General features: G+C 43.5%; 1 protein-coding gene across 5 annotated transcripts in view; it reads right to left on the bottom strand.

The window, feature by feature from the left end:
* Positions 1-6781: 6781 nt before the first annotated feature.
* LOC114795806 (protein shisa-6-like) overlaps positions 6782-14676 on the bottom strand; it is a 54065-nt gene continuing 46170 nt past the window's right edge. The window contains exons 6-9 of one of the 5 annotated variants that reach the window (XM_028989460.1): positions 14088-14150; positions 12181-12201; positions 10431-10583; positions 6782-8338 (exon numbers count right to left, since the gene is read on the bottom strand). In XM_028989460.1, coding sequence (XP_028845293.1) covers positions 7596-8338; positions 10431-10583; positions 12181-12201; positions 14088-14150 — 980 coding nt within the window. In that variant the 3' untranslated portion in view covers positions 6782-7595. The remainder of the gene's footprint in view (positions 8339-10430; positions 10584-12180; positions 12202-14087; positions 14151-14676) is intronic. The other 4 variants (XM_028989461.1, XM_028989463.1, XM_028989462.1 and 1 more) reach the window with 4 other exon arrangements.

The raw sequence follows: 14676 nt of genomic DNA, 5'->3' as shown, positions 1-14676 counted from the left end.
TCGTTTTGTTTCTTGGCCTGCCAGAAGTGTGAAATGTTTCAAGTTTCTCATAACTTCAAAGGGGCTTCTCTTAATGTTTTGCCAGCACTAAGACGTGGGCTGTCTGCAGGACGTCTGGCTCAGGCAACCCGTGCTTGTCCCAGAGCTTTATTTAATACTTGATGTGGTGAATGTGACTGTGAAAAAGCACAGGAAGCAGTAGCCACTAATCTGAAGCGATTTTGTTGAATGTATCAGTGGCTGTTGCTCCCTGTGTGAGCACCTCCAGAAGATCTGGTCAAGGCTGTGGCACTGCTGACTGTGACACCCTGAAAATGAGGCGAGACAGACCTGTTCATGGAGGAAGCTCTCCAGGACACACAGGGACATTTTTACATGTTTGTGAGGACCAATAATTATTAAATAGATATACGGTATAGTATTAATGTATTGTCCAGAATGAAGGTCATTTAATCTTATATTAGGGGTCAACCCTGATTCCCACATTAACCTGATCATTAATTCGCTTTGGGAACACGCCTGCAGGCTACGTTAATCGCATCACAACCAAACGTGAACGTCCTAGTCTGCCTCGTGAGAACTTTATGCTTAATGTTTATGCCGTCTGTGCGTTTCCTCTGTCGTTCCCGTGTCCTGTCCTCTGTCAGCGCCTCCCTCTCCCTGTTTGCCAAGAATCCTTCTCCCAAAGATCATATTAAGGTTGGTGTTGTGCCCGGATCTTGTCCTGTTTCTGTGCTGTAGGTGCTGCTCAACACAAAGCGGCTGATAGCACACTGCTGAGTTGTATTACTAAATTTACACATTCGGTGTAAAGCTTTATGGATTTTAATGAAGGTCTCTGCTGATTGGTTTTAATTAGAGAAAGTGCAACAGCACAAGAAATCCCTTTTAATTATTGTTCCACCAATTTTTTTCCCCTTCTTGTGAACCCCGTAGACAGCGAGAGCAGAGAATTCAGGCCTCCTGCGTCCTTCTGAGGAACAGTAAAGCTGGTGAGGTGCTGCTGGAGATGTTTCTAATTACAGTGTGTGGCTCTGAGAGTCGTTAGGACGTGCAATGGGGCTGCATAATAGAACAAGATTTTACGAGAGGTTCACATCTGCATCTCCACCGTGGAAAAAGGTGAAGAAGGGAAGAATGAAGGTTTATAAAAAAATTTTAAAAATCATTAAAAGATAAATAAATTATCCAATCTAATGACGCATAATATGCTACATATGATATGTTATTTTATTACAAAAAAAAGCAACATTTTTTAAATTTAGATGTAGGGCCGCAGAGTGGTGTGGTGCATGATATACCCATGTTGGTGCAGGTTTCCTCTGGGTTCTCCTCCTGTTGTCCTCCTGGCATATACACGTGGGGAAATAGTAAATAGTCCATAGGTGTGAGGTGTGTGTGTGTGTGTGTGTGTGCCCTGTAATAGGCTTCCACCCTGCCCTGTGAATTGGCTAAATGTGTTAAAATGAATTAAAATACTATATTTTGCAGTGAAAAGTAAAGCTGAAATGTAACTTTGCAGCACAATAGAGTGTGATGCTGCAACTTATTTGTAATGAAAAGCCATAATCTGCATAATCTGCATTGAGGGGAGGGAACACATGTAAAATTTAGCCACTCAAGCACGTTCAAGTTCCCCATGTGACACATCTGCTTGCACACAGGATTTATTTGAATAATTTTTAGCCAATTAAATATTGTTTTTAATACATTTTCTTGCTATAAAATGCAAATTGCATTTTAGTTGCAGTTATGATAAAAGGGAACCAACATATACTCAGCAGAGTAACAATTTCAATCTAAATCTGACTGTGGCTTATTCTGTTAAAAAAAGGTGTCAGAAAAATATAAAAATTATAAACCGCAAGTTCTGGTGGCGGCGCTACACTACACATATAAAATGTGAGTCCGGATCATTCCACCTGCCATTTGTCAACAGACAAACTTGAGACTCTTTTACATTTATGGCATTTATCAGATGTCCTTTTAAGCGACTTAAAATCAGTAGTGAAAGGGACAGTCTCCCTGAAGACACTCAGGGTTAAGTGTCTTGCTAAGGGACACAATGATAGAAAGTGGGTTTTGAACCTGGGTCTTCTGGTTAACTAGGCTACTACCACCCTACTCCCACCATCTTTTATAACCAAGCACTCCAAATATCTGGAATTGGGATAAGTAAAGCTTTCTGTCTCTGTTGTGTCCCTGATAAACTTGTTGAACCCAGTGTGGCTGCAGGGGGCCTGAGGTTCGTGGTAAGAGCAGCACATAAATGAGAAGATGAAAATTTCACTCATCGTTATGGTGTTGCTCAGTAACCTGAATCAAGAAGCCTAATGAGTTATTGATATTTTACTCAATAAACAGCCTTGACGCTGCTCTGATTGACCTTCAGCGCTGAAACGCTTGTAGGTCTGGACAGAACATTAAATTACACAAAGTGCAATCTTTGACATTTGACCTTTTGGCAGAATATCAAAACTATTATTGTGGTTTACTAGCTACAGATAAGTGCAGCGCTGACCAGTAGAGTCTGAAGGACTGTAGTGTGGTATCATTTATAGAAAAGTCACCACTTGTATTCAGACATTAAGCACGGATGAAGCTTAGATGATAGCTGAGATGAAGCTTAAGTACAGACGGCGCAGGCAGCAGCTGCTTCAAGACCCGGTTCCAGTGCATCTCGTAACGCTGGACTCCTCAAGTGCTGGCGATTCATTAAATAGCCATTTGAGAGGAGGAGTGGCTGAAAGAGAGATCCAGACAAGCCGATTTCTTCTCGGAATCTAATTAACTTTCACCACTGTTCAAGGAGACTTTGAAATTACTGCTTCAAATCTGTATAAAAAAGGCTTTGTTAAGACCATTCAAAATTCCGTAAAGGAATTTCCCAGTTTGAGTGGTGTTAATGAATTTGCATAGACGACTTTGAAATTTTATTAGCCTTTGGATTTCAAACACAGTTTTGTTTTTTTGTTTTTTTTGCATTAAAACAATGTTTCTGAATATTTTGCATCTCCAATTTTTTTGTAAATAATTTCAATGTATAATTTTCAATGCCAAAAAATTCTACAAGTTGAATTTGCACAAAAATGTAAGGCACAATATTCAAAAATAATAATAATTGAATTTCAAAGGCTTATAAAATTTCAATATCTGTTTGTTTTTCCTCATTAAATGCACAAGGTGCAGGTCATACGTTCAGTTGTCTTGAAGTCATTAGGTGTACAGGAGAACTCCCTGAAGAAACGACAGGGGAATTGATCAACCCCATGCAAGAAGTTGTGCTGAAAATGGAGCATGCAATCTGGGTTGTGTGAGGCTAATTTGCCTCATTAAATCCGAGATCATGGAGGAACAACTCTGCAAGGGGAACAGGGACATACTGTTCTGTGGAGAGAAGTTGGCAGGAAACAATCTAAATCCATCCACTTGGTCTATTGAGAGTTGACAACTCCCTCTCTTTGCTCTCATTGGCTGTAGTAATCAGTGCTGGTAATGAGAGCACCGCCCCTGATCAGCATCCAATCAGGCCGATCACCCAAATCAGGGTGAAATCATGCAGAAATCGTGTCCTTTGATTCCCATATCTTAATTTTTCAATTTAATAATTTTTGGAAATGTTAAAGTATTCAGCAAAATGAATAAAGTCTCCCAAGAGCAGAAAATTCACAGAACAACACACAGAAGCCACACAGAATAGTTCCACACAGATTTTAAACAGAGTTGATCCTGATGTGTTCTTCTCTTATCACGTTTTCCTTTCCCAGAAGCCACGGCATCATTTTGTAGGCCCCAAACTCTGTGCTGTGGACTGAAGCACAGCTTACAACACAAAAACACATCTCCTACGAGTATGAAGTGTGTACAAAATCGTTTGACATTTTGAGGATGCGGGTGCCCTGGTGACTGAACCATCAATGTGCGGTGACGTTGGACGGCCAAAATTCCCAGGTTCAAACCCCACTTAATACCATTGTGCACCCGAGTGTCTCCAGGGGGGACTGTCCCTGTATCTACTGATTGTAAGTCGCTCTGGATAAGGGTGTCTGTTAAATGCTGTAAATGTAAAATAGGGCCCTGCTATATAAGCCTCTGCCTCACACATTTACTTCTACCCTGAAAGAGACACTTGCCACTTGCTGTTGGTGCTGGTTAGTTTGCGGCCATCTTTCCTCAGCTGCCAACTGTGACTACTTCTGCTAAAATTATTGATTTGCTAAGTCTGGACTAGACGTGGGTTTGGGCAGCGAAGTGGGGGCCAGTCTGGAGTTGAGGCAGGAAGTGCGCTCGCTTCTTGTGATGCTGCCGTGCACTGTGAGGTGGTGTCAGGCCCGGTGAGGAATCCGGCATAGGGCCAGAATGGATTAAGAGACGCTTTAATCATTTTGATGGGGAAGGCTGGTTGCTAGGTTACAGGTCAGGCCCGAGACAGCGCTAATGTGATAGTTGCATAAGGGTAATATTAAAGAACCCACATTAAAATGTGTTTTTTTTGTTTTGTTTTTTTAATACCACAAGAGCGAGTGTGTGAAATAACGGAACAGAACTGCAGACCAGGGTCAGCAAGTACAGCGGCCATCTTCCTCAGATCTGCCCCAGCAGCATAGCTTCAGTCCGGAGCCATAAACCTCAAGCTAATTAGCTTTCAGGCAGCATGGTCTGCCACAAGACACGGCATCTCACACTAAACAGCTCATCCCCAGACCAATCTATAAGGCGTCAGTGCGGTGAAACCGTCATTACGGCTGCAGTCTGCACTTTGTGCACCGCGCTCCATTTCCAGGCGCAGGACGCCATCAATGGCGCCTTGATGAGTGTGTTTTAGTGCACCCGGTTCGAGATGGATAAACTGCAGAGCAGTAATTGCTCGAAATGAGCCGGGGTAGGATTTAATGCTCTGTTTTGACCGTATGCAAATTTTTGCACAATAAACATAAGGGTGCACCGATGTCGTAAATAGAGTCTGCGCTGCGCTGCGAGATGGCAGGCCTCTGTTGACAGCCCGCGATTTGCCTGATGGCATCTGCTGACTGGGGATCGGCGGTGTTTGATCTGGAGCAGTGGGAGAAGGGGAGCTGCTCGGGCTCAGGATGCTCAGAACCGCGGATTTTTCACCCAGCGAACGGGTGAAATTCACGCCTTGCTCTATACAAACCTTCCCTGTTGCTCAGGGCACAGCGTCGAGGCGTCTATTCGAAAGTTCAGTTGTTATACGCACAACAAGGGTTTGAAACGACATGCATCAACCTTCAAAAAGCAACTTTGTAAAAAAATGGGCCCAAGGTGGCATTTGACTTGACTGACGCCGACATCAAAATGCCAAACAGAGGCGTCTTCATCAGTTCGGTACTGAACTCAAGTGGACTGAACGTTCCATGTCATTTACAGACCACATTTTTCAGACGAACACAACCCCAATAAAATGAACCATGATCGGTAAATTTATCTGCATTTTAGCGCGCCTTAAAACAAACATGGCAACTTTTCTTCCGTCTGAAAAAAACGTGTAAAAAAATGTTTGCTTCTCTTTTTACTGATGCAGGGTGTACATGCAAGCCCCACCCTGAAGTTATGGTCCTGGAGTTCACCACGGTGCTCCGCGCACCTGAAGCCTCCTTCTTGAAAGTGGCTTGATCTTATCACCGGAGGCACACAGAGCTCTCAGCATTTCCATCTAAATGCTGATGGGACGACGCCGGTGTAAATTGGATGCTGCTATGCCTTCCCAATGCATTCAGGTGAGGCGGGTTGCAGCTTTGTTTACTCTCTGCCGCCCGTGGCGTTCCATGAATTTCGAAAAACTTTCGAAAAACCTTCAGTTATGTGTAATCCAGTCCAGTATTCACAGTCAAATGTGCTGATCATCATCGGCACATCAGGATAATAGTTTAATATATATACACACACACACACACACACAAAAGTTTGAACACTCCTTCTCATTCAATGTGTTTTCTTTATTTTCATGACCATTTACGTTGGTAGATTCTCACTGAAGGCATCAAAACTATGAATGGACACATGTGGAGTTATGTACTTAAAGAAAACACATTGAATGTGTATGTGTGTGTGTGTGTGTGTGTGTGTGTGTAAGTATGTATGTACACACACATGGTGGCTCCAACACGAGTTCTCACAACTTCAAAGTAGTGAGAAGTGTCTGGAGTCCCTGCCCAGGATGGGGTCCAGCACCCATGACCAGGAAAGGGATTAACCTACAGCTGATAGTGAGTAAAAACGCTACCAGTCGAAGGTTTGGATGCCCCTACTGATTTATGGGTCTTGCATTATTTACATTATAGAATAAAACTGAACTAGGAAATAACACACGTGAGGTTATGTAATAAATGAAAAGGTTGAAGATTTGCATCACTCCAAATCAGGGAGCTTTCACTGTGATGGCAGCATTTCACACTCTTTGCACCACCTTAATTTAGACAACAGGGACGGTTTTGAAGGTTTATGCTGAAAACTTTCTTATCATTAATTCGTGTTAAATAAGCATCTCATCAAGTGCCTTTTGATGATGGCAATAATGAACAAAGCTGCCATGAAGGTAAAAAGAGGCGACTCTGAAAAAACAGATTCATCAAACATACTTCACATTCTCCTGATACAAAGAAATATTAAATATGATGCTTGGATTGGATTTTTCAAAATGGCTTCATATTAGTCTCCATAACCGCCACAGAGTGGGGCGTCCAGACTTTTGACTGGTAGTGTATATAAGTTTGCATTAACTGTGTTATTAATAAGAAGGAGAAAAGTCTTGATTAAGAAGATTTTTAGAAAAATAAGGATGGTTTATTTGCAGCTACTACAACAAGCATTAAGATACTCAGTTGTCTTGTGAGTCACTGAAAACACAGTCTACAGCCAGATATCAACAGTGCTATATTTATATGTATATTTATTTATCCAACCCTCATTCAACCCTCATCCTACAGACACATTTCTTAAAAGACACACATACACACTACTGTATACAATTTAAATGGTCAGATGCTGGGATTAATGGGTTTGGTCAAACTGAATTCACAAAACTGTGGCCATAATTTTCTCTGAATCTAGAACCAGACTACAGCAGTACGAAAGCTGACCAAAACAAACTTGTCCTTACGCTGCTGCTAAATTAGCTTATTTACAATCGTCTATGCGAAGAAACCGGCTGATGTATGATGACGACTAAGCTAGCCACCTCCAATGGAACAAAGGAACGGAGCTGAAGTGATCTCCTCCAACCGATTGTGCTTTTTAACCCACAATGCCGCACCGGTGTGGGAACAGGGAGTTTTCCGGAGGTGCGGACAGAAGAGCTGCTCGGTCTAACGCGTCTCTAAAGCTACGACTAGGACCGAAAGTACAAACGGAGGCCATGTTCAGCTATAAACATAGTACAATTTCAGCTGCACATCCTCAACCCCTCGAAACCCCAAGCCGTGGTCACCAAGCCGCCCGCGCAACCCAACGAAAGCCCTTGTGTTTGAAGAGGTTGACGGGATGAGCTGCAGGGAAAGTCCTCTCTGTGTTCTGACAGTATATGGGCCACAGTGTGTGTCACAGTGGGTGTGGGGACAGCTGGCAGCCGTACTGCTTTAGACAGTTACTTCCGTCTTGCTGCCGGTGCGGTAGTGGTGGTGGTGGCCGGGCACGTACTGGAAGTGCTCCAGCGTCTGCGTGCGGCGCGAGGCGAAGGCTTGCCGCTTGGAGGCCGTCTGGTTCACGCTGTGGGAGTTGTGCTGCGCGTTACCCGAGCTGCTGGGATGTGCGTGGACCTTCGCCATCTTGTAGCGGTCCAGCGTGGGTGTGGAGGGCACGAACACGTCCGTGTGGGAGATGGCGCGAGACATGGAGCGGTCCGCATGGAAGCCGGAGCGCTTGATGGACGCCATCCTGTCAGGCGACAGCAGAGGATCCTGGGAATGCAGGCGGTCCTGCGAGTACAGGCGCTCGTGCGAGTGAAGGCGGTCCTGGGAAAAGTGTCGGTTGTGGGAGAAGAGGCGCTCATGCGAACGCAGGCGTTCAGCGGAGAGGAGCTGCTCGTCGGACAGGATGCGGCTGCCGTAGGTGGTGGGCGTGCCATAGGGCGAGGCTACGTAGTCTTGCTGCTGGCTGCGTTCAGGGGAGAGGACGCGGTCCTGGGACATGGCCCGCTGGACGCGGCGGGGGCGCTGGCGCTGGGACGACTGTTGCAGGGGTGGCTGTTGCTGGGGCGGGGCCAGCTGTGGGGTGGGACCATCCTGGGCCATCTTCAGCACATGCAGAGGCAGGGTGCCCCGGGCAGCCAGGTCGGGCAGGTGCCTCTTCCGGCTGTAGTAGTCGTCCATGTCCTTGTCAGCTACAGGGAGGGGACAACATGACAGCAGAAAATAAATCTCTGGCAAGGCTGTGAATAAATGATAATTCCAAAATCGATCTGATATTTTATCAGCACGGCTGGAACACACCGCCAGAGGGATGATTCTGCAGGTCCTCCACCCACCATGTCCTTGTAAAGTGGCTCACATAAGTACATATTAAACTGAGATTAAGATGGAACATGTTCACTAGTGAAAGGTGTATGTCCCGGATTTTTTCGCCCCTAGGACAGCTGAGAAAACTATTTGCATTGAAATAAATAAATAAAATAATTGGAAGTTGGAGGTGCTGTCCAAACCTCATGTCACTCAATCAATTAATTGCATGAATGCACAGCGAATCTTTATATATGTATATGTGGGAAGGTCATATAGACCCAGAGAGACCTAAAATACAAAGACACACACACACACATATACACAGGATATTCTTAATAATGGGCAATTGCATTTGAAATGATTACAGGAAGAAATGATGATTAATAATTAGAACAGTATGAGCTGCGGAGGGATGTGAGGATCCTGCGCATGTTTGCATCAGTAGTACTTCATTACTTTCCACTAATATATATATATACACACACACACACACACACGCACACTTAGAAACCGAATATTTATCACAAACAAGTCAGACTGATTACAGCAAATACAGACCTTTCACCATAGATGGACGCCAAGCTGAATACAATTTTCAAATACTGGGAGATTTAATTTATGCCAATTCAGTAATAAAACCCCCAAATGGGACTGGATCAAGTCTGTTAAAGATAAAAGAGCTGAAGGATTTATATCATCATTTTTGGCACAAAAATCAGCTTACTCGTGTTTGTCAGATAAATACACTTTAATCTGCTGTAGTAATTAAAGATAAAAGAAAATATTAGCTCTATATTCAGTGCTGCTTATTATCTAGAATGGGTATGCAGGAAATGAAAGCAGTGACCTAAATTGATCAGCCACAACATTAAAGCCACCTCTTAATATTGTGTAGATGGGGTGGCGTATATACAGTAAGTGGTGAAACTTTTTCTGGAACCATGAAGTGCTGGTGTAGAGGGTTGGGGACAGTAATAAACCAACCAATACTAAGAGCCTGACTAGAGGGGACACCCAAGTCACCCGGTTATTACAATGAAACTATCTTGACTTGAGTGATTCCTCATGGTGAACCTCAGGGTTCAGTCTTTGGCCCTATGAATATTTCAACCTAAATTATTCCCCTTGGTTACATTATTGGAAATGGTGTAACATTATTGCAATTATAACAGTCACAAAGCCTGCCACTGAAATAGCCAAATCAACACCACAGCAGTAAAATAAAAAACACATTTCACTTTTCTGTGCATCTAAATCAATAAAAAGTATCATGTTCCTTCTCTGACCCATGTGTCCCCTTGTCTTTTCCCAACTGTGTTGGAAACATGTTTTTACTGTAGTGGCATGAATATCTTACAATTACAACCACTTCAAAACAACTTAAATTTCATATTACACCACCAGAAGTGCAAGGGCAGATTTTTTTTAAACCATTAAATGTGTAAGACCTTTCAGCTGATACTGGGTCAGAACTACTACACACAATTAATGAGTAAGTACTGGATGCTAATATTGGTATATTACATGTGACATTTACACCCTACAAAGGCCAAAAGTGTGAAAATGTTTTTTGTCAAATTGCTCAAATTTTGTTCAGGGCATGGTTCTTCAGAACAGGTAGAGGTTTTAGTCTACGCTCCTAACCATATTATTATGCATGAGTGATTAAAATCCACATTCCCCAACCCAACCTTCAAAGGGAACTGCTTGTGCAGTGAAACACCTTTCCCAGTCACTATAGCAACAGCAGCAGTGCTCATGGGCAATGCTGAGTTGAAATTCTAACTCGAGACAAAAAGAAAAATCACAGGATGGTAAGAGCTGTGACCAGAGGTAGCAGCACTATTTAATCCTGTCATTTGGGCCCGTGTTAGAGCCCTGGGAATCATCCCATTCCTTCCGTTCTGAGATCTCACAGCATGTCTACATAAACTTTGAAAGTTGAGCGCTCGGGGCCGGAGGAACAGTACGCACTTAGTTTCTTGAGGGAAGAGAACTTGTTGAGGTCGGCTTTGACTGCAGCCTCATAGGAGGGGGGAAGATGGGACAGACTCTGGAAGGAGCGTGAGAAGGACAGATCGTACGGCTCCGTTTGAGATGTGAGGATGCCACTCATCCGGGTGTTGTCTACACAGAAAGAGAGAGAGACAGAGACAGACAGAAAGAGAGAGAGACACAGAGAGGAAGACAGACACAGAGAAATCACATCAAACTGACTTTAACATTAATATTGTGGATGTGGGTGTGGCCTTAGGCAGGGTGTGACCAATGAATGGTTGTGGTTTGAGAAAAGACAGAATTCTGGGAAAAATCATCACAAAACAACCAACACCAAATATTCTGTGACTTCACTGGGGTGATTTCAGTACAAATTATATGATTTAAGAGCAGGTTTATGCAAATGTGAGAGCTACATGTAAGGAGTTTGGGTCAGCGTGCACATCACTGACATCCCTACAGACCTCCTCTACCATACTGGACACAGGAACAGATGTCCACCTGAACTCATCTGCTTTCCATGGGAGACGTTACACCTGACCTGATATTGCATTATAGTTCAAGTTTATACATGAGAGAATTGTGCATGGACTCCTTTTTAAACTCAAATGGCCACGATGGGTAACGACTCTACACCCTTAGTTATGATGTGGAGAAAAAAGGCTCTTTTTTTTTTGTTGCAGAAAGACAGTCGTCCTATAAGTTAAAGCTGACTTAAAGTAATGGTTCATTTATTTTTCAAAATCTACTCCCTCTTGGTAAATTTTGTTTTTAATTCTCAGAACAAAGACTGCATGAAGAAACTTTGAAGAGTGGAACAGCGATGATGATGGAGAATCTGAGAAATGACGCCTAGCAGTCTGGACTTATGATGAAATATCGTTTTACTCTGTGCTAAAAAGATAATTTTTTTGTAAATGCAAATTAAATTCTCAATTATTTCACAGATGAGAGATAATAACTGTACTGGTAACCAACTGGCCCAATGACTTTTCTCATTAAAGTTGTAAAGGTCGGAAGCCAGATTGCGCTAAATGGAAACTGGATCATTGTCTTTATTCCTGCTCATTAGCTAATTTCCCCAACCCATCAGTGCTGTATTTTATGGCACGTTCCCATAGCATACGCTATCTGATTTGCCAAACCGTGCAGGATTTTCAAGAGACACCTTAAAAAAAAGCTCTTGAATTTGGCTGCTTTCTGCCATTTTTGATAGTCAGCAAACGTGTGAAATCCCATCACTTTCCAAAACTCACTTTTTATTTAGACCATTAGAACATCTTTGATTTGAAGGTTTCTTCAATTAAACGACCTCATTTGGCTGCTCGGCTGAGTTCGGGAGGCTTGCAGGTTGACAATGGGAAACTGGCCAATCAGCACACAGCAGGACCTCAGTGCTTAAGTGACACCCATACGGCTTTAATTGAAACGGTAGTTTCCCATTCCGGCCCTGACACAGAATCACCCTGGACATGACAAGGACAGAGTGTGTGTTTCTACTGCATCACAACTGGAGGGGTTGTGTAATGTGATGTGGCAGGGTTGACAGTGCATGGTGTGTGTGTGTGTGTGTGTGTTATACACAGTTTTCTTTAGGGGAGAAGAACAGCAGCAGATAGGAGAGGGAGTGAAAATAGGGGAAGGTGCCTGAGACATGTCCCATATTGGTGGCAGGGGACGGGGGAGTGACAGGGGTATTTTGCATAGTGGGGAGAAAGAGACTTACCACGCATTAGTGATCTGTGAGCTGGTAAATTCAAGTAAAGAAAGAAATGAATCAGTGAAATGAACGAAACGCATCAAGCTCCAGTCTGACTGCACGGGTGCAGTGGGCGTGGCCCACAAAACAACTTTCTCACCCCACAGTCAACCTATCACAACCAGACAAACCGCCATTGGGAATATTTCTGTCAAATCGGCTAATTGGGCCGTGGCTGCCTGCACAGAGGAAAGCCAGGAGAAAAAAAACAGTAATGGATCTGGGAAGAGAGACGATTGCCTCTCCAACCAGTGCAGGCCCACGTTTAAATCGGTGCGGCTCATTAGGGGAGGAGACCCCATGAGTCACAATGCAGTGCCCACCACATCCAGCGATTTAATAGTTTCCTTTACAATGAAGGGGTAAGAGAGAGAGAGCGAAACAGAAGTCTAATTTCCATTACAGATTTGTGCAAAAATTACTAAATATTCTCAAAATGTGATGGAAGACCACATTTCCATCAAGTGATGTTACAACAAAAACATGTTCTCTCCCATGAACTCTTCTTCCATACTGACATTTTTCACCATGCATTTTAGAATGTCATGTGACCTGTAAATGTGGGGGGGGGGGGGAGCATTTCCACTGCAGTTTATGAAAACCGTTTTTAGAAATTGAAGTGTCTTAGGTATATTCAGCATATTTCAATTTGTGCAATTAATGGGAATGCAACTAACCACAGAGAGGCAAGAGAGGGAAAAGGAGAGGCAGAAAAAAAAAACACCGGCATGGAGGCATATCTGCACCTCGCGTAGTGGAGTTCCAAGCCTCCGTCCACTGAATGTCAATGCTCAGAATGCATTTTAAACTCATTCCCTGCTTGCAGTTTTGGAGTTATTGATTTAATTGGAATAAATTTGATTAGTCCCCTGAAGTAATCAACCCATAATGGCATAAGAGAAACTGACTAAGCGCTGAAAGAAACCAAATGACATTAATCCCCAAAAAACGGCCACGTACAACCGCCATATTGCTGCGTGGCCTGTGCTTTCATGGTACTCTACCCAGTGTCTCAGTGTAGAGGTCATAATCACCAGCATCATCTTCTACATGTTCTATGTTAAAGGATGGATCTACGATGTCTCAGAGTGACTTACAATCACTAGTTACAGGGTCAGTCCCCCTGGAGACGCTCAGGGTTAAGTGTCTTTCTCAAGGTTTTTGTGTCTTCTGGTTCATAGGCGTGTGTTATCCTCCTGATGCTGGTTTCCCAGGCGGTCCTCGTGTGAGTCAGGATTAAGACATGGCAAACGATGCCCCCCGAGGTCGGCAGGTTTGGTTTGGTAGTCTCAGTTTTTTGTGGAGTGGGGAGTGTAAATCTTTATGTCCCTCACTAGAGGTCTGTTTTTCTGTTGTTGCTGCAAATCGAAAAGATACTGAACACGCTGCCATGTTTGAAGGCACTTTGGGGTCCCCAGACAAAGCAACCATGAAGGCCACACTAAGCGACCATGAAGGGATTCTATTTTAAAGTGAAAGAGATGTTTTTTGTCATTGCGAAACACTGTAGCGCAGCACACAGTGACACAAAGAAAATGTGTCCTCTGCAGAGCAGTGTGTGGGGACCTTGCTCAAGGGGACCTCAGTAGAACCTTCGGTGGCTCGGGATTTGAACCCGCAGCCTTACAACTAGATTGGCTGCAGAGATTTATTTGAAATACATCAATCTGAATCATCCGTGATTACTGTGATGCCAAAAGACCATATAGATGTCACACTTGTGTGTGCTGATTTCATTTTTTAACACTAATGATCCGTATGCTGCTGATAACCATGCGCCCCGCACCAAGACACAGCCAGCACCATTAAAACGCAGCCCACGAGCTTTGTCTGACAAGTTCGTTGTTAGCATGTGACATTGTTTCTGCTCTTACCATTTTGAGGCGTTCGCGTAGGGCTACTAATACCCAGGGGGTTGTAGCTGTGCTGATGGGTCCCTGTAGAAGAAGCAATGAGAACTTATATATATAATAATCTGACCTTATCAGGAAAAACACATATATCAGGAACACACACAAGCAACATTTCAGATGGATTAGAATCAGAAGACCTCAAAGACCATTCTGCTGCCGAACATAATCTTCCAGAGAAAGCACAGCGATCCCTGCAACACTCGTCCTTACAGTCAGCAATACCCACAAAATTCTGCAAAATGTTGCCCAATAATCAAGTCTGAATAATCAAGAGGATCTTCCAATAATTCAGATATTATGAGCCTTATTTTCAACTCGCTATAGCGAACACATCAACTCTGTCTTCAGGATTTGCAGAAGTGAACAAGAAACAAACAAAAAAGAACCGTTCGCTAGTTATCACCCAGAAGACTGACAGCTCATGGAAATGATTGGCAATGAACATTTTTTATAACACACTGCTTACATCTGTGGGTATTATGGGCTAGCGGTGTTGTAACTGCTAGATGGCAGTGTTTGGCTGGAATGATTATTATGGGATGGCAGGATC

The sequence above is a fragment of the Denticeps clupeoides genome, chromosome 8 (assembly GCF_900700375.1).
Source record: "Denticeps clupeoides chromosome 8, fDenClu1.1, whole genome shotgun sequence".
Taxonomy (NCBI): Eukaryota; Metazoa; Chordata; class Actinopteri; order Clupeiformes; family Denticipitidae; genus Denticeps; species Denticeps clupeoides.
This window is presented reverse-complemented; position numbering and strand designations above follow the sequence as displayed.